The sequence below is a fragment of the Haemaphysalis longicornis genome, unplaced genomic scaffold, assembly GCF_048455015.1.
Source record: "Haemaphysalis longicornis isolate Haplotype H1 unplaced genomic scaffold, Haemaphysalis longicornis Haplotype H1 scaffold_12, whole genome shotgun sequence".
NCBI classification, from domain to species: domain Eukaryota; kingdom Metazoa; phylum Arthropoda; class Arachnida; order Ixodida; family Ixodidae; genus Haemaphysalis; species Haemaphysalis longicornis.
This window is the reverse complement of record NW_027526225.1, coordinates 115,320,390-115,347,894: the sequence shown is the minus strand read 5'-3', so window position 1 is coordinate 115,347,894 and position 27,505 is coordinate 115,320,390. Positions and strand designations below refer to the sequence as shown.

General features: G+C 48.7%; 1 protein-coding gene across 1 annotated transcript in view; it reads left to right on the top strand.

Moving 5' to 3' along the window:
* Positions 1–4,238: 4,238 nt before the first annotated feature.
* Positions 4,239–27,505, top strand: part of LOC144163319 (uncharacterized) — a 196,878-nt gene continuing 173,611 nt past the window's right edge. Inside the window, exon 1 of the mRNA XM_077694247.1 lies at positions 4,239–5,209. Within this exon, the coding sequence (XP_077550373.1) occupies positions 5,111–5,209 (99 nt within the window). The 5' untranslated portion in view covers positions 4,239–5,110. The remainder of the gene's footprint in view (positions 5,210–27,505) is intronic.

Sequence of the window (27,505 nt, the reverse complement as noted above, 5' to 3'; positions counted from 1 at the left end):
CACTGTATGGCGCGAGAGGCCTACAATATGGCGCCAAGAACGCCGAGTTTTTCCTCAACAGGAATAATTCACCTCTCCCGCTCATGGGTGTACCGATGATCGAGGAAGACGTTGCTTTTACTCTCTTTTTGTTTATACTTGTATTTCCTTACTCATTCGTATAGGGTTCGCCACGTACTTGTAGGTCAGCGCGAACCCGACACGGCATGTATATTACTCTCAATCATAATCTTAAGTACGAAAGTTGGCGGAGTAGACGGTTGCGCAGCACCTCGAATGACGCTAGCAACTATACGCATACGGCCAAACGAAGTATAGGCAGAAATGCGAACAGCACACACGCCCTCGAGGGAGGTTTCTGCCCCTTCGTGAGCGCGCATGAGTGATGCGTGTTTGGGACTCGTGTGAATGCTCCGTGAAACGGCCGACACTGTGCGGAACCCTCTCATCAAGCACCGTCCGGTACGGTACGGCCCGGGGCAGGGCAAGGCGAAGAGCGGCATTTCGAAACCTCAATGAGGATCGTTGGTCTCAATTACGCGGCCACGAAAAGCAGTAAAGCCTAAAAGATTAAACTACTTTACGAAACCGGCGTAAAATATGCCACGTAGGCTTCGGAGAGACCGGGCTTTTATCCCGTGCGCTGTGTATGTAAATTTACATGAAAAGCTTCTGAGGTCGACGGTTGACGAAGTATGGCCTAGCGTACACAACAATGAAGCCTTTTTAACTGTTATGGTGTTTCTGAAGCCCCTGAAAAATAAATCGACACAACAAATTTTGAAGGGACCCTGCAACACTTTCGATAAGCGCTTTCACTCTTTCCTTTGCGTCTGGAACCACTGCGAAAGCTATAGTTATCGCCAACACGGAGCGGCACTGCGTGATTCGCTCGTCGCACCAGATACGCCTTCCATTTCTGCTTTGTTTTGTGGCTTTTTTTTTTTAAGTTGCTATCGAACAGCATTCGTTGATGCAATGAAGGAAAACCGGTCAACAGCCGCTACATGGCCTTAGTGGCGTTATTCGAGTCGTCGAAGTGCGTTAAGACCGGAAAAGAGAGAAGAAATTAGCAGTTGTTTAGCTCGGCTGTGCCAGGATATACGTAGCGTGACCTCAAGTTTGAGGTGGTTGTTCCTAGCTTTCCTGGTTGTCCAGGGTTATCTTGATTATCATGCTTACTGCTGCTTCAATGACACACACACACGGTATACGCATTATGTGACACATGTATATTTATCAAGCGTCTCCGGCGCAACGTCACCAATCGCCCCAGAGCTCAGCTGGTCCCACAGGCGCACGCCGGTGTTGCTGCGACGCACGAGCCATCGGTTCCACACCCGGCCACCGCTCGCATGATCGTAAAGTGGACCGGGCCGCCACGTGCGAACGGAGGTCGGCGAAGACGCTGGACGCGTGGGGTGTGCGTGAGACGCCGAGCAGCAAGCAACGTTCTGTGCGCCGTGTGACGTCACTGCTCCTCGCGCACGCGCAGAAAGGCTCTCCAGGAGCCACGCGAGGAGGAGGAGCAAACTTTACTAACAGTGAAGTCGAGCGGGATCGTGGGCGGGGTCCTCAGTCCAGGACTCCGTTCGTGCGGCCTGCCGTTTTCGCCTGCTCAACCTCGGCCAGTGTAGCTCACGGTACAAAACTCGCATATTTTTTAAGAAGTTCTAGGGCGTTCGTATTTTAATTTAAGACGGCGTATATTTTTTCTGAGAATTGTCTCCCCAGCAATGCATTTCTGTTTAGAGGTGGAGCCGACATTAAGAGAATCATAATTTTCTTCTTTGTAAGGTGGCTTTCCCACATTGAGGGTTTCACAGTGAAGCACGTACATCTTTAGAAGAAGGAACATCATTACAGAAAGTGGCTGTTAACTATTTCCAAACTAGTTATTTGACAATAAGCAGCTAAGTCGACTATAACATTACACCGAGTTTTATTTACTTTTCCAAATTGCATAGTTTACAGTGAAGTCGTAAATATTGTGGAATTCTCGTCTGCAGATCTACGGGAGGAAAACTGACACCCCATGTTTGTCCACTGGAAGAAAAGGCTAGTTTGTCAAAGTTTCATTCAGGTAATTAATAAGGATGTAGGCTCAATCGCAAATTCAACCGCATTCTCAGTCGCCACAATGCATTTTTACTTTCACGGGAGCGCACAGCGGTCGAAAAAGCAAAAAAAAAATGCACCGGGTTCCAGTAAAGAAGGGCGTGAAAGGTATTTCGCGGTATGCAAAAACGACAAGAGGGCAGCAGTGCTAGAATTCAATCCTGAGACTCACAGACAATCGAGGCAGCGCGTACATTGTTGTAACAATATTTTGGAAGTCTGCTCGTCTTCTGCACGAACGCGAGTATGCCTTTTTACTTGCGAGGGAGCTTCGAGCAGTGCTAGAAGAAAAGCGCAGAAATAGCGTTCTAGTAAAGAAGAGCGTAAATGGGATTTTGCAGCAGGATAGCGAATCGGGCGGGTTGGAGTACGTTTATGGTGGTGAACATCATGAATGGGATTTCGCGTCACGTAGAAGCGTAAAGTAGGCATCACTGTTTGAAACTCAGTTTTAGCACTCACTGACAATCGAGGCTGCGCCTACGTTGTTGTCACAAAATTGTGAAATTGTGCACCTTTCGCAGGAAGACGTCCACGCTTTTTTGCTTACAAGGAAGCCTACATTGGTTGAAGGTGTCAAAATGCAACAATTGTGTTCCAGTAAAGCAGGGCGTGAGTGAGATTTCGCGGCACAAAGGAGCAACCAAAGAGTTTCCCTGAGGAAGGCCGTCTGTCTCATTTCGCGTACGTGCATGACAGTTTTAGCAAAGTTCTAAAAGAGAAAAAAGCGCGCTTTCCAGATACGATGAAGGCACCCAGGCCGCAAACACTGTTATTGTTGCCGGCTTTGCTTGCTGGCTGGCGCAGTCAGAGGCTTCATTTGGTCATTTTGTGCATTTCACGACTTCCTCGCGGAGAAATAACTGTCATTTTTCCAGAAGCCGTTTGGCTAGATGTTCTGGTTTTCAAAAACACAGCAAACAGTTGATTCTGGCGCAGCATTGTAGAGCAAGCCTTGAGAAAGAAATGGCACTCAGCGAGAATACAGTGACTGGTGTCCTCGAACGTTAAACGTGCTATCGGTCCTAGAGAGGGTCCTGTCACTGACCACAACAGCTAGCATCTACACGAACAGCATACAGGAACAAATGTTCATCGCCAATCAGCTTGTCCGTGCATACGATCCCAAGGCCCTTCGGTAAAGTTCCTCAATCCACATTTAGAAAGACGTCGCCACTACCGGGCGCACAGCGATGATGGCCCGATAGGCAGGCTCCAAGAACGTACGCCAAAAAACACGCGCACGCACACGCACAAAACAAGCAGAGCGCGGTCACCGAGCTGCTCGCAATTAATGTTCATTACGGGTATAATAGTGTTTTGATAGCGCGGCAGGCTCGCCAGCGCGCGACAAATTGGCACGAAAGACACCGCAGCGGCAGCGCAACCTGTTCGGAACACATACCGAGACAAAGGGAAAAACGCGCGCCGGCGGCGCGACCACTTAGCGACAGGGGAGGCACCGAGGCCCCCAAATGAAACCTCATAGACAAGGGCGGCGAGGCGGGACACCAACGAGGGGGGTGGAATAGGCAAGCGCGGAGGTGGGCACTTGGCGCCCGGCTCGGAACACGGCGGGCGGCATAATAGAACGCCGCGGCGCCGCCGCGCTCTCGCCCCTTTCGCCGACGCTAAGACGCCGCGCGCGTCGGCCGAAGGTGAGCGCGCCGCTTAGCCGGCCAGGACACCTCCCCGAACGTCGAGGGGAAAACGCTCGCCGCACCGCGGAACTGCCCCCCGCCAACGCGAGGGCCAAACGGCCGCGCTCCAAAGTGGGTCGCCGACGGACGCAGAGGAACAGCGCGCCTCCTCCCTCGCCTCCTCTTCTAACGGGACACCTTCGGAGAAGCCGCTGGGAAAGCGGTAGTGTCCGAAGCGACGACAAGGAAACGCGGCACTCTCGCCTCCCGGAGGGAGGTGGCGGCGGCCGAAGAACAAAAAAGAGAGATCTCCCTTTCCACGAGCGCGCAGCGTCGTTAGAGCCAATCGATTGGGGGGCCGATTGATTCCGCAGCCACCTTCCTCCCACCAGCCACCCCGCCCGCTGGCTCCCCTTGCCCGTCAGCCTTGGTTCCATTCTTTCCGCACCAGGACGCACCTGCGAGCCGAAAGGAGAGCACCGTCCTCTCTTCCTCCCCTCATCTCACTCGGCGTCGCGCCGCTGGATGGGACGACCGGCGACGACTCGCCGCCGTGCTAGTGGTGTACCGGGACTCCTGCATCACTAGGTTAAAGAAGTGAAGTGACCCCCTCCTTGCCCCCCTGGCCAGCTTACGGGACCGCGCGAACTTCGCCGGCTGGCCGCTACGCGGCGCCACACTTACGGGGCGCACCACCGCTCACCTGTTCGCGAGGGTAGACAGGTGCGAGTGTGGACGCACCCCGAACGGAGCGGTGCCGCCGCGACTGCATCAGACGCCGCCGGGGACCGTTCTCACCGCCCGACGCCCGCCGCCGCGCTGACCGGACTAGACAGGACCGCATCAGCTGACGGCGCGGCGTGCACCGCCACTCGCGCGCCGGAACAAGTGTCGCCGCGAATGTGATTGTTCTTTTTCGTTTTATTTATTGATCTCGCATCGACGGCGCACTGCCGACCGCTTCGCCTCCCCAGCTCTGGATTTGCGTTTGACAGAAAAAAGTGCGCGCGAGTGATCGAGGCCCTGACCCAGCCTCCAGTTTCGGTTTGCCCATGAAGCAGCGGCGGCAACGACCAGCGGGAGGATTGTGCGACGAAGTGGTGCGGTGGCATTTGTGACCTTCGGTGTTTGACCATCGGCTGCTAACGTCTTCCGGCCTTTTACCGACTATTCGGCAGGTGCTCGCGAGCCACTCCAGGAAAGAACAGAAGCGGGCGTAAGGTCGGTCCCTGCGGCACGCCACTTAGTGAGGAGTGTCTCCTAGGCGCCAAGAGGCGCTTGGCTCTTCACGTTGTGACAGCGCACAGGCCCGAGTTTGCCGTTTTGTCCACAGTGTGGTGACGTGGGGCGCGATGCTCGCTGGAACTCAGACGACCTGGGGCTGCCCTACTGTGCATCTCTTGGGCATCGGCGAGGGGCCCAGGGCTGCAGACATGGCCGACTTTCAGGACGTGAGTAACATGGAATCATTGGCTCTATACCAGATAAGAGAGGTGTAGCGTGAATTGAACGCCGGAATTCCCACCGTAACAACCTCCGCCTATAACCGGTAACCAACCTGGGCGTCATCAACGTTCTTTTTCAGATTTTGCAGAACCTTGCTGAAGCGTACTTCGTACGTGTCTCAGGGAGCCGGAAACGCTGTAGTTTTGTCGTACGTGTGCTAATTATGAAACCGTAACGATATGGCAGAAGAAACACTTGCAAATGGTATGCAGCAATATTTTATTCAACTCGGGTGTTGTTCTTGGGCCGAACACTGCTTGTCTTTCAGTTAGCCGAACAGTGATTTCCGTATCTCGACGCCACTACCATGGAACATGACTAGTAGATAGGAAAATACGTAGTACGTCATCGCGATACCAGAACTGGTTGGTCCGAACATTACAAGCACTTTCCCAACGTTTACAGACTGTTTTCTTGAGTTCTACAGAACAAGCTTCTAAAAGTGTCTTGACTGAGCGAAAGGCCTAGTCATCCCTGCAGCGTACTGAAATGAAATGAGCCTGCATACCTAGAGGTTTCACGTGAACTCGTCTGGATCTCGATGTCGGACGTCAACTCGAAAAGTTGGACGTGAACTCAGACGACGAGAAGTCAAGGGCTATAAAAACCACGTTGGTGACTGTAAGACGCCTCTCATGCTTGAAATGAATAGAATCGGTCTGTAAAATGCATGTCCGCAGTACACATCGAGGCTTCAAACATGCAAGCCGTAGCTGCAGGAAAAAACACAGCCGTCTACTACCAGATCTATTTGCAGTATAATGGCGATGTTCTTTTTAAACGCTCGGTTAATACACTATCAATAAATATTTATGAGGAAGCATAAATCACGTTACCTGGTACGGTAACGTAATCCTAGCGTGAAATTTTCAGTGATTCCATAGTTGGCGTTTGTCCTGCCCTCGCCTGTGCTACAATAGGTCCTGGCAAATCATAAAGTACACATTGCGTGAGGTGTTTCCCAAATGAGCGATTAGATCTGAGCCTGGCGCAGCAGATTAGGCGGCTTTCAGTAGTACTGTAACAAAACAATAATTGTAATAGGAACTCTTTATAAACTCTTTATACCTTATAAAACCGCGCCACTATTGGCTGATCACTCACCGAAAGCTAGCTGTTTCCCACCGGAAGAAAAAACTGCGCATTACTGTCCTATCGAAGCCCACCGCATGAATAGGAACACTCCTACAGCAACGCATTAATTAATCGTCTGCTCCTTCAGGCGCGTTAGCGTTGGTTCTAACAAGTTTTATACACTAAGAGGCTTTGGTCGTGCAGTACACTTCTCATATTCTTTTCACTTATAAAGTCCATTCTACAAGTATAAGGCGGGGTTACAGTTGGGCTGGTTGGTAGTCGTTTGCCGTTGGAAGACAGCGTAAAAAGACGTTGAGGGGGAGTTAAAAGGTTGGGCAGTGCGCACGTTATGCCTATTCTTTCCCTCTAACCTTCAGTGAATACGTTCCAGCGATTGATAAGGCTTCAAGTAACGCTTCAGAGCGGCACTGAGCTGACCGCCGGTTTGCCTATAGCTTTTACTTCATCGCCGAACAATCGTTTAGTGCAGTGACTTCTGACTCAACATTCAATTCTTTTTTTTTTTTTTTTTTTGCGGAACAAGAAATAATACAATCCGGCTCCAACGCACGCATCACTGGTGAGCATGCCATTGTTGCTTTACGGTGTATGTCTTCAGAAAGCCTAATATAAAATGAGCAAGAAAATGAAACCCCTCGGTACATGTGGCCAGACACTTATGATGTGCATTCAACGTAACGGTGAACCTTCATCCGAACAGTCATCACGGGAACTGTAAAGAAAGTTTGCTTACTAACACTTCACAGCACTGCAACAAGCTAAACAAGCTTTTTGTGGTGAAAGTGAATGCAAGAAAGACCACCTCGAAGTTTTGTATTTGCTTTGATTGACTATGGTCAAGCTAACGCAGCAGTTTCCTGTGGTGGATCGTTGGGAATTTTTTTCCAATCGCACACTTTCGCTTGCGTCTGGGCTGTTTTTGTCTTCCAAGCTCTTACTGAAAGAGAAACACTGTCACTGAAATAAAAAAAAAACTCTAAAGATAGTATCTACATGCTACGAGGCAAATCCGCGAACGCTGACTTCGGCTGCTTACTTCGAATTGCGCTAGGTAACGTTAATCCTGTATATACGGATACGTCTCGTAGCCTGTTCAGACATGACGCCTGCGGCGTACTCATTTAAACTGCAGCCCCACGGCACTTTGACGGGAAATTCAAACAAGTTACCTCAATGGAAAAGTCACTTAAATTAATGTTCGTTGAAGCGAGGTTTCGGCGTACTGCATAATCTGGAGATAGTATTCTTAACAGTACGTCAAAACCTTACAGAGCTACCACAATGCCTTCACGGACGCACAGTTCAGATGTGCGGTATATTTAGACATGAACCAAGGCTCATCATATAAGAAGCAATTGAATCGCAATTGCTCGTCGCCTTCCCGGTTTCAGAAGCGTTAATTGGCCCCAAGAATACGTGACGTCGTGCAAGGCGCGGGCCAATCATGAACTTTTCTTCAAGCGAGGGCGCTGCTCGATCCATATCCGCAAAGCTTATCGACTGCAGAAACGGTTCGCCAATGGCTTGGCGCCAGTCATCACGTGCGCGGTTCGTCATGACCGATGCCAAGCGGGCCAATAAAGAAGAACACTTTTACGAAAATGCGAGACCACGGAAGAGATTACCCAGCGAATCGCAAACCGCGTTCTTTCACACGAAGCGCGTCGTGAATGTAAAAGTTCTCATTCTTTCTTCCATCGTAGACGATAGCGTACACAAGAAAATTCTCGTTATACCGAATTATCGTTGCTACAAGTGTGTGATTGCCTCCCTGCAGTTCGTCTATAGCAACCCACACCCGCTTTCAACGAAGTATTGGTTACAACGAAGCGAGCTTCCTGTCTAAACTACTTCGTCGTAAAGGTTTACTGCGCTTCAAGAGTCAATGGAAAAACCTTAAATCCCAGATTCCAAGAGTAAAGCCTAGCGCTTACGAAACGTCTTTCTTATCACTCAAATAATACACAGTGAAGGAAGTTTGAGGGCACCTAAGCACGTCTTATGAGTTGTGTTATCCAAGCATTAATGTTTAATTTAATCCAATTGAAAGACGCTGAGTGTCCCGTACAGTTTTGCGCTGCGAGTAGTGGTAACTGTTGCGCCGCTGTGCCAGGACAGCGGGAGTTGTGCCTGATATGCAGCCGAAATACGCACTCGCAGCCACAGCCGCACCTCTCCGCTTTCCGCGTGGCTCTCCGTTGCTTCGGAGCGCGGTTCTTGTATTATTCTATTGCGAAGCTCACGATATAGAACGCCGAATGTCTCGCGCTTTGAAACGGTCCTCAAATAGCTGTTTTTCTGCCCAAGACACAAGTGCCGGACGGCCACTTTTCCGTTCAACGGGCTATTTAAAGCTTTCACATTAGTGTCATGATGATGTCATCCTTTCACGTTGCTGCCCAAAACGAACTTCTAGTACCCCAATAACAAGTTCTTGTTCCCTTGTTCTTTTTTAGACTGTTCGGTAGCACAATATTTTGACAGCAGTGAGATTTAACCAGAGCTACCCCGCGCCCCACATGAAGCACATATGGTACTTTTTTTCCCTTTATTTGAAAATTGTCGAAGTAAAGATTACGGGTCAGCGATTACTGCCCCAGAAGCAACACGAGCATTAGTCGGGCCGTTAGGACACTTCGTTAGAGTAACTCGTGCAAATAAATATCCATAAGTCGTCTTGAAGGCGAGATCCTCTATACTTTCAACGGACGACATGTGAAGCAGACGTCCGAGACTACACAACAAATCAGCAAAAGCCTTTCCTGCCTGCAATCGGTGTGACACCCTTGCTGCCGAATCATAACGACACCGCATCGTGAAAGGAGAGAGCGAGAGGGAGAGAGAAAAACGTTTTATAGTAGCTTCGGTTTATAAAACGTCAAGGAGCGTTAGCCGTATGACAGCTGTTAAAGCTCTGCTCTCGACACTGGCGTCGTCACAAAAAACAGCGTACAGATGACGAGAGATGCCGGCACGTACGGGCGCACAAACGTGCTTCTGCGTTCTTTAAGAACTTCACAGGGCGCGTACGCGCGAAGCAGTGTAGCGATGGCCCAATCAATCAGGCCGCTCACACCCTGTCAATGCTGAGAATTTTTCGGCCGATGCCCGAATTAGGGTTTGATTGATTGGCGTCGCGAGCGGTTGCGCCAAGCCGCTCGACGGTCTCAGTCGACTCAGCTCGGAGATAGGTTTATGACACTTTAATGCCCAGGCTTTCTTCTTATGTTCGAATTGTTGACGCTTCTGGAATTACGCATGGTGGTTTTCTTCGGGAGGAGGAAGAGGCACTTTTGTCCATCGTCAGGACTTCAAACTCTCCCTCTCTCTCTCTCCCAAAGGTAATTGGTGACAGTGTGTATACCGAAGCACTCTTTCTATCAGGTTCCTTCGCGCTTTGTTCAATAATGTCAATCAATTTTCGTTTCACATTCAGTCAGCGCCAGCACGATGAGACGTATAACGTACTGAGAGTTGAAAATGATAAATGCTTGTTCAGTTATGCGTATCAGTGAAACACAAAATTACAGAGAAAATTATATTCATCTGCGTTGGGTTTAGCGTTTTTTCTTCTTCTAAGAACTGCTCACCATGCGCGCACTACCTGAAAGACTTGGAAATCCGTAGCGGGTAACACTACAGACATATTCATGCGGTGAGCTGAAAACTTATCTGTTTTTACGCAATCAAAGAAGTGATAGCTCCAGCCTTGGTTCTTCATATAGAACAAGTGCGCGCGTTTTAAAGCGCCAAACGGGGAACGATACATTTCCGTTCGCTTGTAATGAAACTAAACACACTCCGAAAACAAACGAAAAAGATTACGCAAACTTTTTTCCCCTAGATACAACACACTGTGAAGCGGCAAATCACCACCAAATACAGATAAAACTACAGATGAGGATTTCATCGTGCCATGCCTCAGTGGACAGGCTTCATAAAAAAGATCGCATCATTCATGTACAGCAAAAAGCTGTTTAGCATGCAACAGCACGTGGACTCGTCAAAGTCACCTGCGGTTAACGGAAGACCCCACATAACATTGCCCCGTCACCGTAAACTGAAAAGATCGCTTCGCGACGAAATTTTATCTGTGATTATGTTTAAACGTTTATAAAGTGTGCTCCGCCGAGACCTTTCGATGCGTCTTCACAATGTGTCTAGTTTACCGATATATTGGTATCGACTTGACAACCAAACTAAGGCATTTTAAAGCGAAGCTTCCGATGTCTCAACGGTGGCTTCCACGCTGACCACAAAACGCACTGCAGGAAAGCCAACTTCCTCTGACGGTGATGACGGTCGTGAGTGAAGTGAAAGGGAAAAAAAAACGCTTCCCGTGGTCGTAATAGAACCGGGGTCACTCGCGTTATGAATCAGACGTCTATCCGATCGCGACATTCCGAAACGGTGGAAGCAGTTTGGTTTGGAGAGGGGTGCATAGACGTGTAAAATTAGACAGTTAAATCATGCACACCCCCGTCAAACGACGACGATGATGGTTGAACGCGAAGCTTTCTTCGTGCAAACTCAAATGGCTAAGGGTCGAAATCAAAGCCGCGGCGATCAAAAGACCAAACTGCGCGCGAGCCGAAGTCACGGCTCGACGAGCCAAAGTTCAAACCGCTGGCGACTCAAAATCCAAACTCAGACGAAACCCAAGAAATCCCCCAAGAGAAAGTTCGCGTTCAACCGTCGTCGTCGTTACACTGAGGAGGGCATGATTTTTTTTTCACCACTCTAGCCGTAATGGTGTGAGTCTACGCAATGCAATGCATATAAGGGCAAAAGGAAGTTACGGGCGGAGTGGCCGACAGAACTTTCTTTCTTGAATTTTATTGCTACGCAGGCGGACGTACGCTAAAGAACACAAACAGAATGGTGCGTTTTTTTATCTAATTCCCACCTTGGCAATGCAGGGACAAGTGCCAAAAAAAGTTTGATCCATTGAAATTCCCGCTTTACCCTAAAACAATGATTCCAATTTCAACATAAACTCCTGAAAACCAAGCTACATACTAAAGTAAAACTAAGGGAAACAGATCAAACAATGGCGACTCACTGGTCCCCTTCTCGCAAGGTCTTTATAATATCGCAAGTACTTGTATACGCAGTTGTCGGCTGCCGACAAAAGCCACCTCTAGAAAACGTGACTGTAATTGTAGTGCTGCGCCTAGTTCCATTCAATCTTGTCACTTAATAGCCAACGTTTCATGAACGCCCTGATTACTCTGGCTTTAGTATTTACAACAATACGTCACTGCTACCGTGGTGCAGCGTGCACTTTGAATAAACGTTTTTTTTTAATCTTTAACATCTTTTTTTCTGTTAAAAAAGATCTTTCGGGGCTGGAAGGGGGGTTAGTGAGCAACCAAAGACTATATCTTTCGGCATATAAAGTTGAGTTGCATTACGTCTTATTGATTGGCCCCTTTAGCTGAAAGAACCGTGCGCTGTGCAAGGGGAAGGCCGTTTCTTTCTCACAGAAACACGGGCTGTCGTACAGTCGTTCTATGTCTGTCTGTCGTCTGTTGTTCCTTGTAATCATCGTCACTACGAATCGTTTTCGCGCGAAAGATTGTCATAAACCAAGTAGCCCTTTATGGTGTTTTAACGCGTTAACGACCGGCCCATTGATGAAGTTGCTTAGGCGTTACTTACTACTTAGTACTACTACTACTACTACTACTTACTACTTAGTGGTTTGATTCCCCACTGCAGCGGCTGTGTATAAATCAATCAATAAGCAAGATGAGTAGGTTGTGTCCCCCGAAGGCTTAAATCCACCGAAGACCTTCAGTGAGCTTCTCGTTAAGCGCCACTTTGAGCTCTGACGACATTACAATTTGGATCTGAGTTACACTTCCTGCTTACAGTGCCTTGTATTGCAAATTAATGTAGTGCACTCACTTTGGGCTCTCGCATTCTGTGGTGACACTTCTCGATCAAAATTTGCGTGAGCACGGAAATTCCGTAAATTATCAGGGATTTTGAATAAACCCATGCCAAACTACCAAGGCTTCACTGTAGGGTTCTAGGGTTCTCACGCCGACCGTACTGTACGTTGTCCTTGAAATACGGTTTACGACAAGGCCACGGATAACGCTTGTGATTATGTGAGGATACGCGTACCAAAATGCAAAAAAAAAAAATTGGGCAGGTCAGTTTGGATGAGGTCACGCAGGAAAGAAGCAGCCTTGATTTCTCCCCGCACCACTTTCATCGGGCTTGTAACCACACAGTTTAACCGAGATCATCAATCTACACATGACGTAAGCGCCGAATACAATAGCGCTCTGATAACCCCCAATTACGGCACATAACCCGCGAGTAAGCCCCGTACGCGCTCTGTAAACACGCGGTGAGATTCGTGGGATGAACGGGCACGCACGGACGTTCCGCCCCGTCGGCTGTTACAGCATCCGCGTTCAAAAGACGCGCGCGCTCAGATGCCTCAAACGGTCCGCTTCCGCCCCGGCCGAAAGCGCTCTCGGGGCCGAACAAGGCTCCCGAGTCACGACTCCCATCGGAGCCGACGAACACACACACAGGCCCGCCCACCGCCCGCTCACGCAGGTGCATCCATTGCCCAACCATTACGGGCTCCCACGGCGATGCTACCGTCCCGACAGCGTCGCACGACAACTACACCAGATGTAAGGCTACCGCACGGCGAAAGTTGGGACACCTCAGGGCGACCATCTAGCGCACCGCTTGTTCGTTCGCGCACTGGACAAGATATGCGGAAGACGGCGCTTCTCACCTGGTCGTCATACGTGCACGCCGCTGGGTTCCAGACCACATGCGGAGTGCACCAGCGCTTCCTTTCAACGCACGGGGCTCCCGCGGCGATGCGCTCGGAAGCGATCACGATTCCCGTGTTCCGACGGGAGCAGATATCGGCGGCCATCGCGCCCCGTGTGAGGCGATGCAACCGCGTGTGCGACCCGACTGCTGCGATGCGATCACGAACACGCGCTTTGCCCAGGTTCGCACTGGAAGCGATGGACGAGAAGAAAAGAGCTCGTGAGCTGGAAACGCGCGTCGAGGGGTTGATACGGACGTGTCGCAACTATGGTTCGGGCCAGATGTCCACGGACACGCGCAATAGCGTGTGTACTAAGGGCAAGGCGTCGTAGCTATGCCTCGTATTTACTTCTTTTTTTTTTTTTTTGCGAGCTCGCCGGTGTACGGGTGTCCTCAAATTGTGTTGGATAAATGTTCATAACAAACAAGAGCTGGAGATGTGGACGTCCGAACTATATCGGCGGTTGTTGGGACACACGACGGAGCGTTAGGCAATAGTGTGGACAGGCTTGCTGGGTCCCTCTAAGACTGGGTCTATGCTCTGTTTCAGCGAATAGCTTAGCGAAGCATTTAGCATGTCGAGGCAGACGGAAAGAATGAAAGAGCTGATCAAGAATTCTGTTTCTGGCTCCCGACAACATGCCCAGAACCAATAGAGTAAAACGAGTGCACTTGTAGGAGAAGAACCGACGCGGACATCGACGCGGACATCCTACTATGTTTAAACCTGTATACGCATGGCTCCGCGCACCGCAACCGCGGATGCAGCAGGCAGTTAAGGAAAGAGGAATGTGAAAACTCGCACTCCGTACGCGGGTAAACGAGACGGGTGGGAGGAGAATTCGGTTTGAGAAATTCTCGTCCCGAACTGCCGTTGTGCCCACACACCAGCGTTCCCCCTCTCCGTCCCTTTCGCCTGTCGGCGCATTCTTTGACCTCCCCACCCAACCGCAAGAGCAGAGATACGATACATACAACGAGAGCGGCGGTTGTTTGTGGCAATCGAGCCGCACATCGGCGGTCTCCCTGTAATTAAGGAAACACTCTCTTCCTTTTTGTTTTGCTTTCCCTTTCTTTATTAAAGTAAGAAGAAGAGTGCACGTCTCGCTGCGTATACGCGAGTGCACCCGAGTGTGCATAGCTTCTCTATATAGCGGCCACCTTCGCTGCGTCTTCCAACTGCCGTAATTTCTCTCCCATCCTTTACTGCCTCGTTAAAAATGCAGAAGCTGCGGTAGTCTCGGCTCCGTTCCCCGACTTTCTCGGTGTTCTCGTTAACTCGCTAGCTTCTTCTTTCTTTTCTTCTTCCTCGCTCTTTCTGTGTCTTATTCTCGCGGAATATTCGTTTCCCCCAAGCCGAACTGCATGATGAGCAAGGAAGTAACCACTGCTCTCTGCCAGCCGTGATCTTTTTCTTAACTTTCTTTTGCGTCGACGCTGATTCTTTTGTTTCGGCCGGCGCTAGCAAGGCTGTCCGCTTATCATCCCTTCACCCCAAAATTTAGAACTCTGGTTGGTTGATCTTATCTGCTTAGTTATACATATGTAGCCTCGACACAAAGCAAACTCGCGAAGAGTGCGTAAAAATAGGATTAGTGAAAAGTTGGGTGTAACCAGCAACAGCGAGGTTTACATCCTTATCGGCCAGTGGACTTCCCTAATATATATATATATATATATATATATATATATATATATATATATATATATATATATATATATATATATATATATATATATATATATATATATATATATATATATATATATATATATATACCTATATATATACATTTATATATATATATATATATATATATATATATATATATATATATATATATATATACATTTATAAGTAAAGAGTCGGATACACAGCAAGAACAATAACAAACAATGTTTACTTACATAGCGGCGACGGGACTTGCCTTCATCAGAGTAAAGTTACATGATTTGTAAATCATGTAACTTTACTCTGATGAAGGCAAGTCCCGTTGCCGCTACGTAAGTAAACATGGTTTGTTATTGTTCTTGCTGTGTATCCGACTCTTTACTTTTACTATTTCTGCGCGCTTTGTGAGTTTATCTTTCTCTAGATTTATATATATTTATATTTATATATATATATATATATAGAGAGAGAGAGAGAGAGATCATGAGGTTCGATGGGCCAGTATAAAAATAGTGAAAAAATCGACTGACACATTTCCCGTTTTTATTGCAAAAACGGGAAACGTGTCAGTCGACTTTTTTCACTATATATATATAGATATATATATATATATATATATATATATATATATATATATATATATATATATATATATATATATATATATATATATATATATATATATATATATATATATATATATATATACATATATATATATATTGTTACGTGGGGGCAGGACAGAAATGACAGGAACCGTGTTTGAAGGGGAAGTGGTCTATTTACAAGATTACCGTCATGACCGCCGTAGAGCATGCCCCCCGATTCCCCTCGCCGGGTAACTTGAAAATATTCTCCCCGTAAATCATGGATGTAAAGCTGCTTGTACCATAAAGTAGCGTATTGACTATAACGCTTCCGAGAAATGCGAAGACAGCCCTGTCTAATGTCTCAGCGGTTTATACACCGATATTTTCCCGGACATTTAGTAACATTAACCTGTCTGGGTCATAGGCTTTAATCATGGATTCCTATACTTAACTTGTTGTTAGTTTCTCCATATAATACACGCGCGTTATTTGGGCATAACCGTGGGCAGTCTGGCTGATGTAGGACCACACAGAAACTGCGCGAGTAGTTAGCGCCAATCATGTGTCTGGTAAACACGTCGCGAGAAATTTAAAGCAAAAAATTAAGAGAAAAGGCGTAGGTGCCGGGCACAGTTAAGCCAGCGCGACTCTAATAGCCCACCGCCTCGAGTTACACCAAGGCATTCCGAACATCGTTAGGACACGCGGGGAGGCCAGAAGGGACAGCGCCGACTTCCAAATCCGTGCCCCCCCCCCCCCCCTTCTTCCCCTCCCCATGCAGATCCAAGTCTCCGTCCGCTCAGCGCCGCCTCTCCCTCGAGTGCGGACACTTCCTAGCACGCAACATGATCGTATCAGCATATTTCCCTCTCCCCCCTGCGGGTATGCGCAGGTTTAGTTCGATGCAGTACTCTAAAGGTTTCACTGCACTACCGTGCTTTTGAAGTTGCACAACCAACGCATGGTCCAGGATGTCCTCAAGAACATCCCCCGGGCTGCCTGTCATTTGCACTCGGGGCTCTTGCACGGGAACGTCTAAAACTGCTTATTAGAGAGCACGGATTCATTCGATTCTTAACTAAAGTCGCGACGCATACCGTAGCAATCACTACCTCCGGCGTACAGTGTAACTTTTTACACCCACTGCACACAACTCCCGGACCGTGCAGCGCCCCCACCCACACAGAACCCCAGTGCCGGTTGTATCACACTGTTGCAGGTACAGGAAAACAGGAAGCAAGCGCGCCTTCATTTTTATTCGCCTTGGGCATATCGGCATTCGCCAATTACGGACCTTCGAAGAGAACGTCCACGGCGGGGCAGTTTCGTGCGGTTCCAAGCGGCGTTTTTTCAACCGTGGACGACCGTCGCAGATAGCGAAGCCGCGGGCAGACGAAGGTGTGAACTGGTTGGCTGGGTGCGTGGACGGCTGTTTTGGTAATGAATGCGGCTGGGCAACGACAGCGTCTCAGAGCATGCACGGCGCGTATAATGAGCCTTCGAGCCGAGAACGATGCCAGAGAACAACGAGGCCAAAGCGTCGTCGCGTGTAGTCTTCGACCTCGGCTTTCAAACCCGCTCAGCGACAGCCCCGTATTTGCTTTCGCAATAAACGGTCTCATTCCGGCATTACCCTGCGGCGTCCGTGCACTGCACCTGGCAGCCCTCTCACGGATAATCCCTTACGTTGCAAACAACCACGCTATAGGAAAAGGGTAGTTTCAACCCGCTTAAATGCAGTGCTGTGATTGTCTGTTTACCGGCGACGACGTATCTCGACAAATGCTGCTTTTATTCAACCCTTCATCTGCGCCCCTGACACCCCGAACGCTTCTGTCAAACCAGTGCACCTTAAAGATTTGTAAGAACTGTGTCGTTGAGTTGTGAAGGCTCACGCCAACTGACTTTCAGCTGCTCTTTCATGAACAGTAACATATAGAGCACGATTAATACAGCGCATGAAATGTAACTGACGTATCGCATTTGGTTGGTATAGCCAGAATCCTTCAATTGAACGAGTCTGGTATAGCGTACAGGCAGGATAGGGGTGGCCGTAAGTCTATGGAAGAGCCGTAAATTCTCACAGAACGACTGTTGATTGGAGAAGTCGGTACTGATTTATGATGGAAGAACAGCGCAAAGACTACGTACTTAGAAAAGGAGGGACAGGACGGCGCGTGTCCTGTCTCCCCTCTTTTCTGAGTCCTTTGTCTTAGCGCTGTTTTTCCATCATGAAACAGTGCATCGTCGCTGTACGTGAAGAGGCTGGCTGCGATGATGATGATGATGATGATGATGATTATTTGCCGGATAGATGACGCCACTCAAGGTGCGCCCAAAAGTAATAATCCGAAGCTAGGAAGGGGACAGACAAAGGAAGAATAAACGTAGCGTGCAATTGCGTCTGTGTTGCCGCCGCCTTTGAGTTGCGAACGAGCCCACCCTATTCTAACGCTGCCCGGTGAAAAAAACGAAACAAAGAAGCACTTCGCGTGAAAGAGAATCTGCCAGCAGAGCGGTGATCACGGCTATATCGGAGCTCATATCACAACGCCAAGGGTTCACCACCGCCGGAAGCGGAGGAGGTGCGTGCAACTGCCCTCCCCCTCCTGAGTAATGGGCCGATTGTTCGCACCCTGCCGCCTCCGTCGCTTCCGAGTGCATAAATCTCCGCAAGAGAAACAAGAATGGAAGTAACGAACGCCGAGGCTTCTGCTTCGCGCGCCGTGGCCGTCCGTGACGAGAAAGGGACGGTCGGCTCCTCCTACGCACGAAGAAAGCCTCCGCTGATAAGGCGGTAACGGTCGGGGCGGAAGTGGGCACTGAGTTTTGAGGTGGAAGCACACTCTCCCATTTAGATCTTCATAGGGGCCGCCGTTGAGAGCAGAAGCCGCAGCCACTTGCAAGGAGGCAGCTCATCTCGCAAAACTTGGGAGCTGCTGCTTGCTGTTTGCGCCCGTCAACGTAGATTCAGCGTCTAGAGGGCCAACGAGACGAAAGGTCCAACAGTGGATATTCCGTCTCGGTGAACCTTTCATCTCGCTGGACATTCAGGCTCGACTGGACCTCCCGACTCGGTAGATCTTTCGTCTCGTTAAACATTCAGGCTCTATTGGACCTTCCGACTCGGTGGATCTTTCGTCTCGTTGAACATTCAGGCCACAAGCGGTCAACGTGCGTGGTCTGTGGTAGCAGATACAGAAGAAAAACTTTACCGTCCCTTCCTCAGGAAAGTTGAGAGAGGTGCGGAAGCCTTCTCACATCAAAACTCCGCCAAAAGTGCGTGAAAACGTTCGCTAAAAGTGCGTCCAACACCTTCGCTGAAAGTTCGTCCAATCGATCGTCAAGCATTCAAAGAGTCAAATCGCAAACGAAGAACGATCCATGCGACGATTTTTCGCGCACTGAGTAAACGCATCTACGCGGAGGGCTTATAGTACCGTCGGGCGGTACTCTAGACACAGCGTAACCGAGAATTGCTGCTTTCGTGGTCCGTAAGCCTTTGCTCTTGACAGTGCATATCCTATCCTGTGAGCCACGACGCAGCGGCAGCAGCAGCGGCTGACAGCGATGTTCGCATCCGTGGAGCGCGCCAGACAAACGAGGTGTCCGCCTCCGCACACGTAAAGATAGGCTTCCAGGTTCTTTGAGGTAGCCCTGCTGCCGCTTGGAGTTCCCGCCACTCCGTGCGTGCACGCGCACGCGTGTAGACGCAGGCGCTGGCGGGAGCGTCATTTGCATGGGCCAACCTGTAATCGCGAGCGGGAACCCACGCCTTTTTTCGCAGCCGAACGGAACGAGGTGTTGAGGTAAGGCGAACCGGCATTCCCCTCCCCCTCACTGCCCAGAGACTACCGCGGCCCACGCTGGTGGGAGGTTACGCAGTTAAAGCAGGTGCTTGACCCCCTCAACCCTACGGCCCACACTCCCCCTTCGCACCATTTTTTCTTCTCAACACCGTCATCGTTATAAGATATATACGCCGGATGACCGGACCACCAAGTGGCAAGACTGCTTGTTAAAAGGGACATGACAACAAAATACAACCTTGTCCCACTAGAAAGAAGTAGCCTTTAATAAGTGATTCAGCTCCATTCAAGCCACGAAAGACTTTTCTTAACAGAAAAACAGTCAAAACATCAAAACAGCTGGTTTATATTCATCTTCACTAGCCGCAAAAAGACACGCACGGCGACTGACATAAACCTTTCGATGCGCCTTGTTCGTGTTTTCTCAGTGCTTTCCCCATGTCTTTCTGCGCCTAGTGAAAATGAAACTAAAAATATTGTGAAAATAAATTTTGCGCTGCCGTGACGCCATATGGGCAGGGGTGACGCAACAGAAGCCAGAATTAACAGATGGTTCTCGGTGTTGTTCTGGTTGTTTGCATTTATTCGAGACTATTCTTACGCAAGTATTGTCTCGGGTGAGAAGGATAAAGGCAAATAAATTCCTGACGAGGCCCTGCCACCCTACTGTATTCAAGTGATGCGATCAAATGGAACCAGAGGCCTCGCTACAGTCGACCAGTCATGATTCTTGGCTGTGGCTCACATCTGCGGCCACCAATTGCACAAGCAATATTCGGTGACGACATACAGACGTCTCCGGAAAGTAGCTGGGGAGTTTCCACTGCTTCGTCTGTTTTCTGAAACATCCCTATTATTAAAGACGATAGTCTTTCTTGGGCTACTTAGACGCATGAATTTCGGTCTGTCTGTCTGTCTGTCTGTCTGTGACTCGATTCAGCCACCCGGCTAAAGTGAAACAGAAACTGCGCAGTAGTCTTATATACCCACAGCCGAATATAAACGTCTAAGTCCGGTGTTAATGTTCATACTTGTCAACACTGTTGAAAAAGATCAAGGCATTACGCAAACAAAAGGCAAAAAAAAATCAATACATGAGTGATATTAGCAGTGTTATTTTATTAAAAAATTCACGAATGCTTGGTTTTTGCGATAAAAATAAAATACTACATCAACTGCAGCAAACCGTCGCCTTCTGTTGACCGCGCAACCTTGCGGCATTTTAAAAAAATCAAATGGCAACAGCAACGAAATGTTCCACTACATAGGTTCCACGTTCCGCCTGGAACGCTCGTGTAGTAGGGCAAAGTGGTTCTATAAAGGTTGTAGTCGGGTGCCTCGATTCACGCGCGTCTCCGCCGTACGGCAGCGCTGGCATCGAGACACCCGACTTGGAGCAGTGGAACGCGGTAAATTTAAATTGACTTGAGCAAACATCTAGCGTGTTATCTTGGAAGGAACAAGACGGGAGAGGAACAGCATGAGAGGTGAGTGGGAAAGAGAAGGGAGGCATTTACTTGGCAGGGGCGCCAGTCGACTATCGTCTTTCGTCGACATTTGCAACGAAAGGAGCGCAGATACGCGGCCATTTTTTTTGTTTCAAATTTTCTATGAAGTTGTGACCATATTGTTGTCGGGACGAAGCAGCCTGTTTAATGAGTCAAACTTCTATCTTGTTTTTACGGCTTCCTGAATGGCCCTGCGGAGCGTTATATCACGTGTGGTATGCGAGCGAGGAGAGCTTTGCAACAGGGAGATAGTTTTCTGTGCATCTTGAAACCGAACGCACTATAACTACGACTAATTAGACGACGGAAGGAAAATATTAAAATTGCTCAGGTCTGCACTTTGGGTACACTATTCCCCCTCTTTGCGCTTCGTAATGGTGTCGTAAGTGACGCGGCTTCCATTACCGGGAAGGTCTCCATCGGCTGAACCAAGACATTTATTATTGCAGTCAGCGAGATTTTACGCCGTCATCGTAGGAAACGAATAAGTTGTTTTAGGCATGCGGCTCGACTTATTCCTTGATTATTGATTGCGTTTATTTTAGGGGCGAAGCACCTTAGGGCCTCGCTTTGTTGGGGGCTTGGCGTTCGGTTATACAGTCTTGCGCATGCGCGAGGAGCATTGGATTGGATTGGATTGGATTGGATTGGATTGGATTGGATTGGATCGGAATTGTCTATACTGTACATAAGCGTTGTCGCTCATTTACACGCTCGAGTGGTCAATGCCACGGCGATTTACGCTAAGAACGATCCTCAGCGCTTCGCCCACTCGTCGTGATTCACTTCGTGGAGATGCGTGAATTTTTATTGACAATTTGTTCCCCCCTTCCCTGTTTTACTGTTCTGGGGCATCTTGGAGCGGCAGTAGTGAGGGGGAGGGAGAGAATGCTGACCTAGCATAACAACGTGGTGGGACGGACAGACCAGTCACGGAGATTGCTATTATAAACGCTATCGCATATCTAGTGTCCCACCAAAACAAAACGCTCATATGTGGGAGGAGGAGGGTTCCAGATCGTCTCAGACGATGCGGAACATCCATCCCGGCGACATGAATTTGTTTCGCGTTTTCCCGAATTCCGTTTTGCCCTGCATTGCCGCGGCATCGCGGAAATATACCGGACGATGCCAGTCGACGTCGGCGTCTTCTTTACGTGCCGTGAAAGTCGAAGATTCTCTACGAAAATCCGAGTCATGAGCTTAATTTCCTTCAAAATATCCGTAGGCGGAGAATAAATCACCGGCGTGCAATCAACGACAGGTTAAAACAAACCCCGGCCGTCCTGAAAGCACTGTAAAAGCTCGAGATTTTCGTCGCGGCGATCTTTTATTTCTCAAGGGAACCTTCATTGCGAAAAGAAGCAACGCGCTTTGTTTTTCGTTTTCTTTTCTTTTTTTTTTCTTTTTTGAAAGAGCGGAGGGGGGAGCTTTGCGATGCGCTGAAAGGTCACCACGTCTGCCGCGGGATTTCTTGTCGCGAGGAAAAGCGGCAACGGAGGAAACCGATTCGAAGATGAACGACGATTAAATGCCGACGCTGGCTCGTCGCTACAGCTTTTTCATTCCGAACACGACGACACTCTTCTTTTTTTCTTGGGAAACAAAAGCGACGCGCAACGAACGACGGCGCTATCGGAAAAGAAACGAAGAAAAAAAAAACAGAAAATGCACCGGGGGGGGGGGGGGTGGGGAGGGGAGGACAGAGAGAGAGAATCGGAAGATGCTACGCTATCCAATCCATCAACCACGCCGCGGAGCAGAAACGCTTTAAAGACCGCGGCTGAAATCGATATATGAAAAAAAGAGAGAGCTGGGCGCTAAATCAAACAACAAAGCCTCCTCAGATCTCCTTCGAAGGCTTGCGTGCTGGTTTCACCTCGCGACACGAGTGCCATAAAAAAAAGAATTTCAGATATGAAACAGTGGCGGAGGAAGCAGCGGCGACATCTGGATACTAAATCGCGTTCGCATTTGCGACCACTTTTTGAGTTTGGTTGTTTAAACTTCCCGCCTCCCCTCGCGTTGCTCTTTTTTGTTCTGTCGGTCATTTCGTATTCTCCGCTCGCGCAGTTTGGAGAAAGATGGGTCGCATCGCCGAAGACGCGGCGATTTTTAATCAGCCTTAGCGAGTGAGACGCGTTCTCGCGTGGGGTCTAAGGCCATGGCTGCATGAGCGGCGGTGGTGGTGGTGGGACGATAAACAGCGGGCGATCGATTGCCGCGACTCGGAGTTGTCTCCGAGGGGCGACGACATCAGGCGACGGTGGAAGGCCGATCTTCTTTCCTCAGAACGAAATGCCTGGATTTTTTTTTGTATGTTTGTACGCTGAGAGGAAGAAGGGATTACGTAATCTGAATGTCGAGTCAGTTCTACGCGCCCGTATGCGGTATGCGGACGATGGGGATAACAAGGACCCATCGGGCAATAGGCAGCGATGTACGACAGCGTGACGAGATAAGGAAAATGCGATCAAAGTAGAATCCTTTGTAATGTTGAAGGCAGCGTTATCGCTCCGGTCGGCTATAAATAATGTCTGAGGTGAAACTTTAGGTCGTGCTTGGCTTGGAGATAATACAAACGCACTTGCTCGCTGTCTGGGTGGCTGCTTCTCTTATAGAGTTCCCGAAAAAAATCTCCGCATTATAGTTAGAATTCAGTGTCACTAGCCATGCGAACACGTCCAAATCTTGTGTCCCGAAGTTTTGAAAAAAAAAAGAAGAACAGAGATCCCCGCTCCAAGAACCGGCGGATAAAAATATACCATGAAAGAAACTCCTCGGAACACTTAGATATGCTGGTATACGTGAGTTTAAGACGCAAGCGTTACGGTTTCCGCCAACATTGTACACCTCCTAGTCTTCGGCATCGTTGACGTACTTGCGTTGTTGACCGCGCTTAGCCGATGCGGAAAGTGGCGGTACACTCCACGTCGAAGTATCTCCAATTTCGAGTCACGGCGGGAGTCAATCCGACAGCCTCGACGAGCAATTCTTGCTCGCGCTAGTTCTGTGTTCTTTGTGTTTTATTCCTCCTCTTAGCACCCTTTCGTTCTAAAGCGTGTTCCACGCGCGCACGTGGAATTTTGGGGCCATCCGCGCGTCACAACGCTGAGTTTTTCGCCGTGCGGAAAAAAGAAAGCGACTTTTGATTTGGGTTGCTCCGTGTTAAAAAATTATGTGGGCTAAGTGCACGAGGTAAATCCGAAATGCATGTGATTCTGAGTGCTGGTTTTTAAAGATCCTCAGGCGTTTTTTACTAGCATGCATAACCTTTCATTGCAGTGCGCCTAAATTCCAGGTGTAACGGTATATTTTTGTCAGGTAAAAGTTAAATTCAGTAAAAGTTAAACGAGAGTATTTGGTCACGCGAAACTGCCCACAGGATAGAGAGAGAGAGAGAGAGAGAGAGAGAGAGAGAGAGAGAGAGAGAGATATTTACGACATAAAAAGAATACGGGCAGGGCATAAAACAGGCGGCAAGAACGTGTTCGACAGGGATGGACGACGCGATAGCGCGGTGAAATAAACAAAGGTGAAAGCTACAGGAGCATGTACGCGCGAAGAATGACGAGAGTGCGGTGTTTACCGAACGACACGGGCGTAAGCGGTCGATGAGACGGCGTCCCGTCGAGGCGAGCTTGACCGCACGCATCGGGTCCCCGCGTCCAGCGGCGAATGCCTGAAGCATCCGCTGCGGTGGGTCGTCTTCGCCGCCATTGGGACGCGTGTCACTGGAACGCAGTATGTGGTCGCTTAATGGTTTACCGTGCCCGTCGCGGTGGCTTAGTGCCTAAGGCGTTGTATTGCTGAGCCCACACTCACGTATCGTTTCAGAAAAAACTGTCTGCAGAGAGGGAGAGAAATTTATTGAAAGGAGAAGAGGTCGGCTTGAAAAACTCGGCTTTGTCCTGCTACTTCTCACCGGGGCAAGGGCATGGAGGTCAAAGAGATAAAAGGACGAATATAGAGATATGAGAAATGACAGTGAAATCAACCAATGAACTGTATACACTCAAGGCGCGTCTAACCCGTAAAGGGGCGCCGAAACGGACTATTACAGGTCGATGTACGCACCATGGTTATCGTCCATACAGAAAAAAACAACAACGAAATAAGACAAATCAATTCGCAGTATGTGGAATTTTGTGACCTAGACACGAGAATCCAAGCAGGATTCGGTAGGACATACAAGTGGCGCTTTGACAGCACGATTTGTCTTCCAGGAGCGAGCCCATATGCAGAAAATATTTTGTTCTGACAGAGGGCGACTGCCCAAGCGTAGCAAAGCAATGTCTCCTCCAGGTACCTTCACTCACTATTTGGGCAAAAATTAAGCAAATGGTCAATAGCTTTTGTACCACTACACTGAAGGTAGTACAGGCTGTTCTCACGTCCGATCGTGTGCAGATACTTGCGGGTCAATGCTACACTCCAAGCCGAAGCCTATGCAGTCGCTAATATCACATTGAGATTGCGCCCCGCTTTTATGCGGGATGTTAGCCGGGACGGGATTAAGTGTGCAAGGACGCAGGTTCCATCCTGGCCATGGCGGCCGTTTTTCGTGCGGAGGCGAAAAGCAAAAACCATGTGCGCGAGATTTCGCCGCCCGTTGAAGGTTCTCTAGTTCTCTAAATTGTTCCATAGAACGCACTTTATATCCAGATGGAGCTTGACTTGAATGGTTTTGGTATCGGTAATTGTGTGAGTGACTGCGAAATCGTCCACTTTGCAGGCTTTAATATAGTTCATTCAGTATTCGAATATTTTGCGCCTATACAACTGTGTCACTTTTTGTAGAATCATTGCGATTGGAATTTATCCCACCTCTCTTAAAAGCAGTCAAAACGAGCTGAATGGGGCGTTAGGAACTATCCTGGTGCGTGCAGACCAGGTTAGAACAGCTCATCCAATTTATTCTAAGGCTTTGATCTATACTCGGCAGTGATACATGCGAGCTGACTTCAAAGATTCACGCAAGCCATACCGTGAGCAGAGCCCTTTTTTTTCTGACATCCGCACTTCTGTTTCGTCCTGCAGCTCAGCGAATTGTACCTTGCGCAGTCCACTATTTCAGTGTAGCCTAGGACGCTTGTGATGATTATCCTAACGGTTATGTCAGATGAAAATCGAGAGCGCGGCGTCCTCGCAAGGTAACTTTAGATTTTGGGGTCTTTACTGTCCGCTTACGACCTTCACGCTACATAGAACCATCTGATCTGTCAGAAAACTGGCGCTGCAGACCATTTCTTGCTCATCACCCTAACGTGCGGCTCTTCCATTTCACTGAGTATCCATCTGCGCAAAGGCTACGGAAGTACCGAATACGGTAGACGCATTGATTACGGTCACGGTGATCGAGGGTCTCCAAAAAATATCAACCACAAAGTTGCCAGCAGGAACATGTGTGTCGCCTTTCCAGACTTGTGCGTAAGGAACTTCGGTGCTCGCTGAAGAACCACAGGAAGTCCTTAGAAGACAACGTTCCCGGATATGCCTGAGTATTAAAAGTGAATTACTAAAGCACAGCTTTCTACACCTCACTTCCACCGTACTTTGCTACACCAACACGAACTGCGGGAAAGCTAACTTTACACAATGAATTTCCAGAAAGGGAACATGATGATGATGATGAAACGCGAAGCGCCTCATGAAAAAAAAAACGCTTCCCGTGGTTGGAATCGAACCTGGGACCCACGCGTAATAAAGCCGACGTCTATCCGACTGACAATTTAGTCTGTCTCAGACAGAGTTACTGGATATAGGAGTTGCGAAACTCCCCATAGGCCCCATGTATCAAAAAGTGGCCCTGAGATTGGTCCACTGCTTTGGATCTTGTTTTACAGTGGCGCCATCTTTTGGTGACAAAATAAACTATACAACTTGCTTCGCTGCTCTACGACCTGGGCGAAAAATGGTATTTGAGTGCTTACGTAAATTTGTTATGCCAAAGGAGCCCAATGTGTTGAACTATGCAAGTGTTTTATATACATACGGAGCAAAAGTAGTAAACAGAAATGCGACCATGGGGTCAACCGTCGCTTACGCACTGTCGTCTGCTGCGCGTCGTCTTCGGTCTTCTGGCCACAAAAAAATAAATAAGTCGCTTCGACTGCTTTATGCCGCCTGAAACTGATTATTTAGAGCCGCTTGATCGGCTACTGGATGATTTTTGGCATACAATGAGCTGTAGGCCAAAGGATAACTCCTAATTTGGTACTTAAGTTCGGACCTATGTTGTGCCGGAGTGCCCGCACAAGCGCTAATTGGTCGAGGCAAATGCGCGGATGCATAAACAATCACCACCTAAAAACCGGAGTTAAGATAGCAATGAATAACTTAAGAATGCACAAAAATAAAGAATTATGCACTTTAAAACAAAATTTAACCTTAAATTGTCAGTTTGAATAATTGTTTTCTTTTTTGGATAGTGCATGCGGCGGCCGCAGTGGCGCCACGGTACGCACGATCCAAAGTAGGGGGGGGGGGTCCAGGCGCGGGCCGTTTTTTGATGCGGAGTTTCGCAACTGCCTACATCGAAGAGCTCTGGTCTCAAAAAGCCACGAAGTCAGCGAAGTAGGGTTGACGCATCTTAGCAATATGAGATGATGTGTGATGTACTGTAAAAATGTCAAAGCAGGCAATAAAAAAAGCGCCATTCCGACAGGGTCGAAACAGTTGACGTGTAATGTGTAGGCATCAAGTGATGCTCTAAGCTACTCGCTGCAGAATGCAAACGAGTCAATCGTAAACGCCC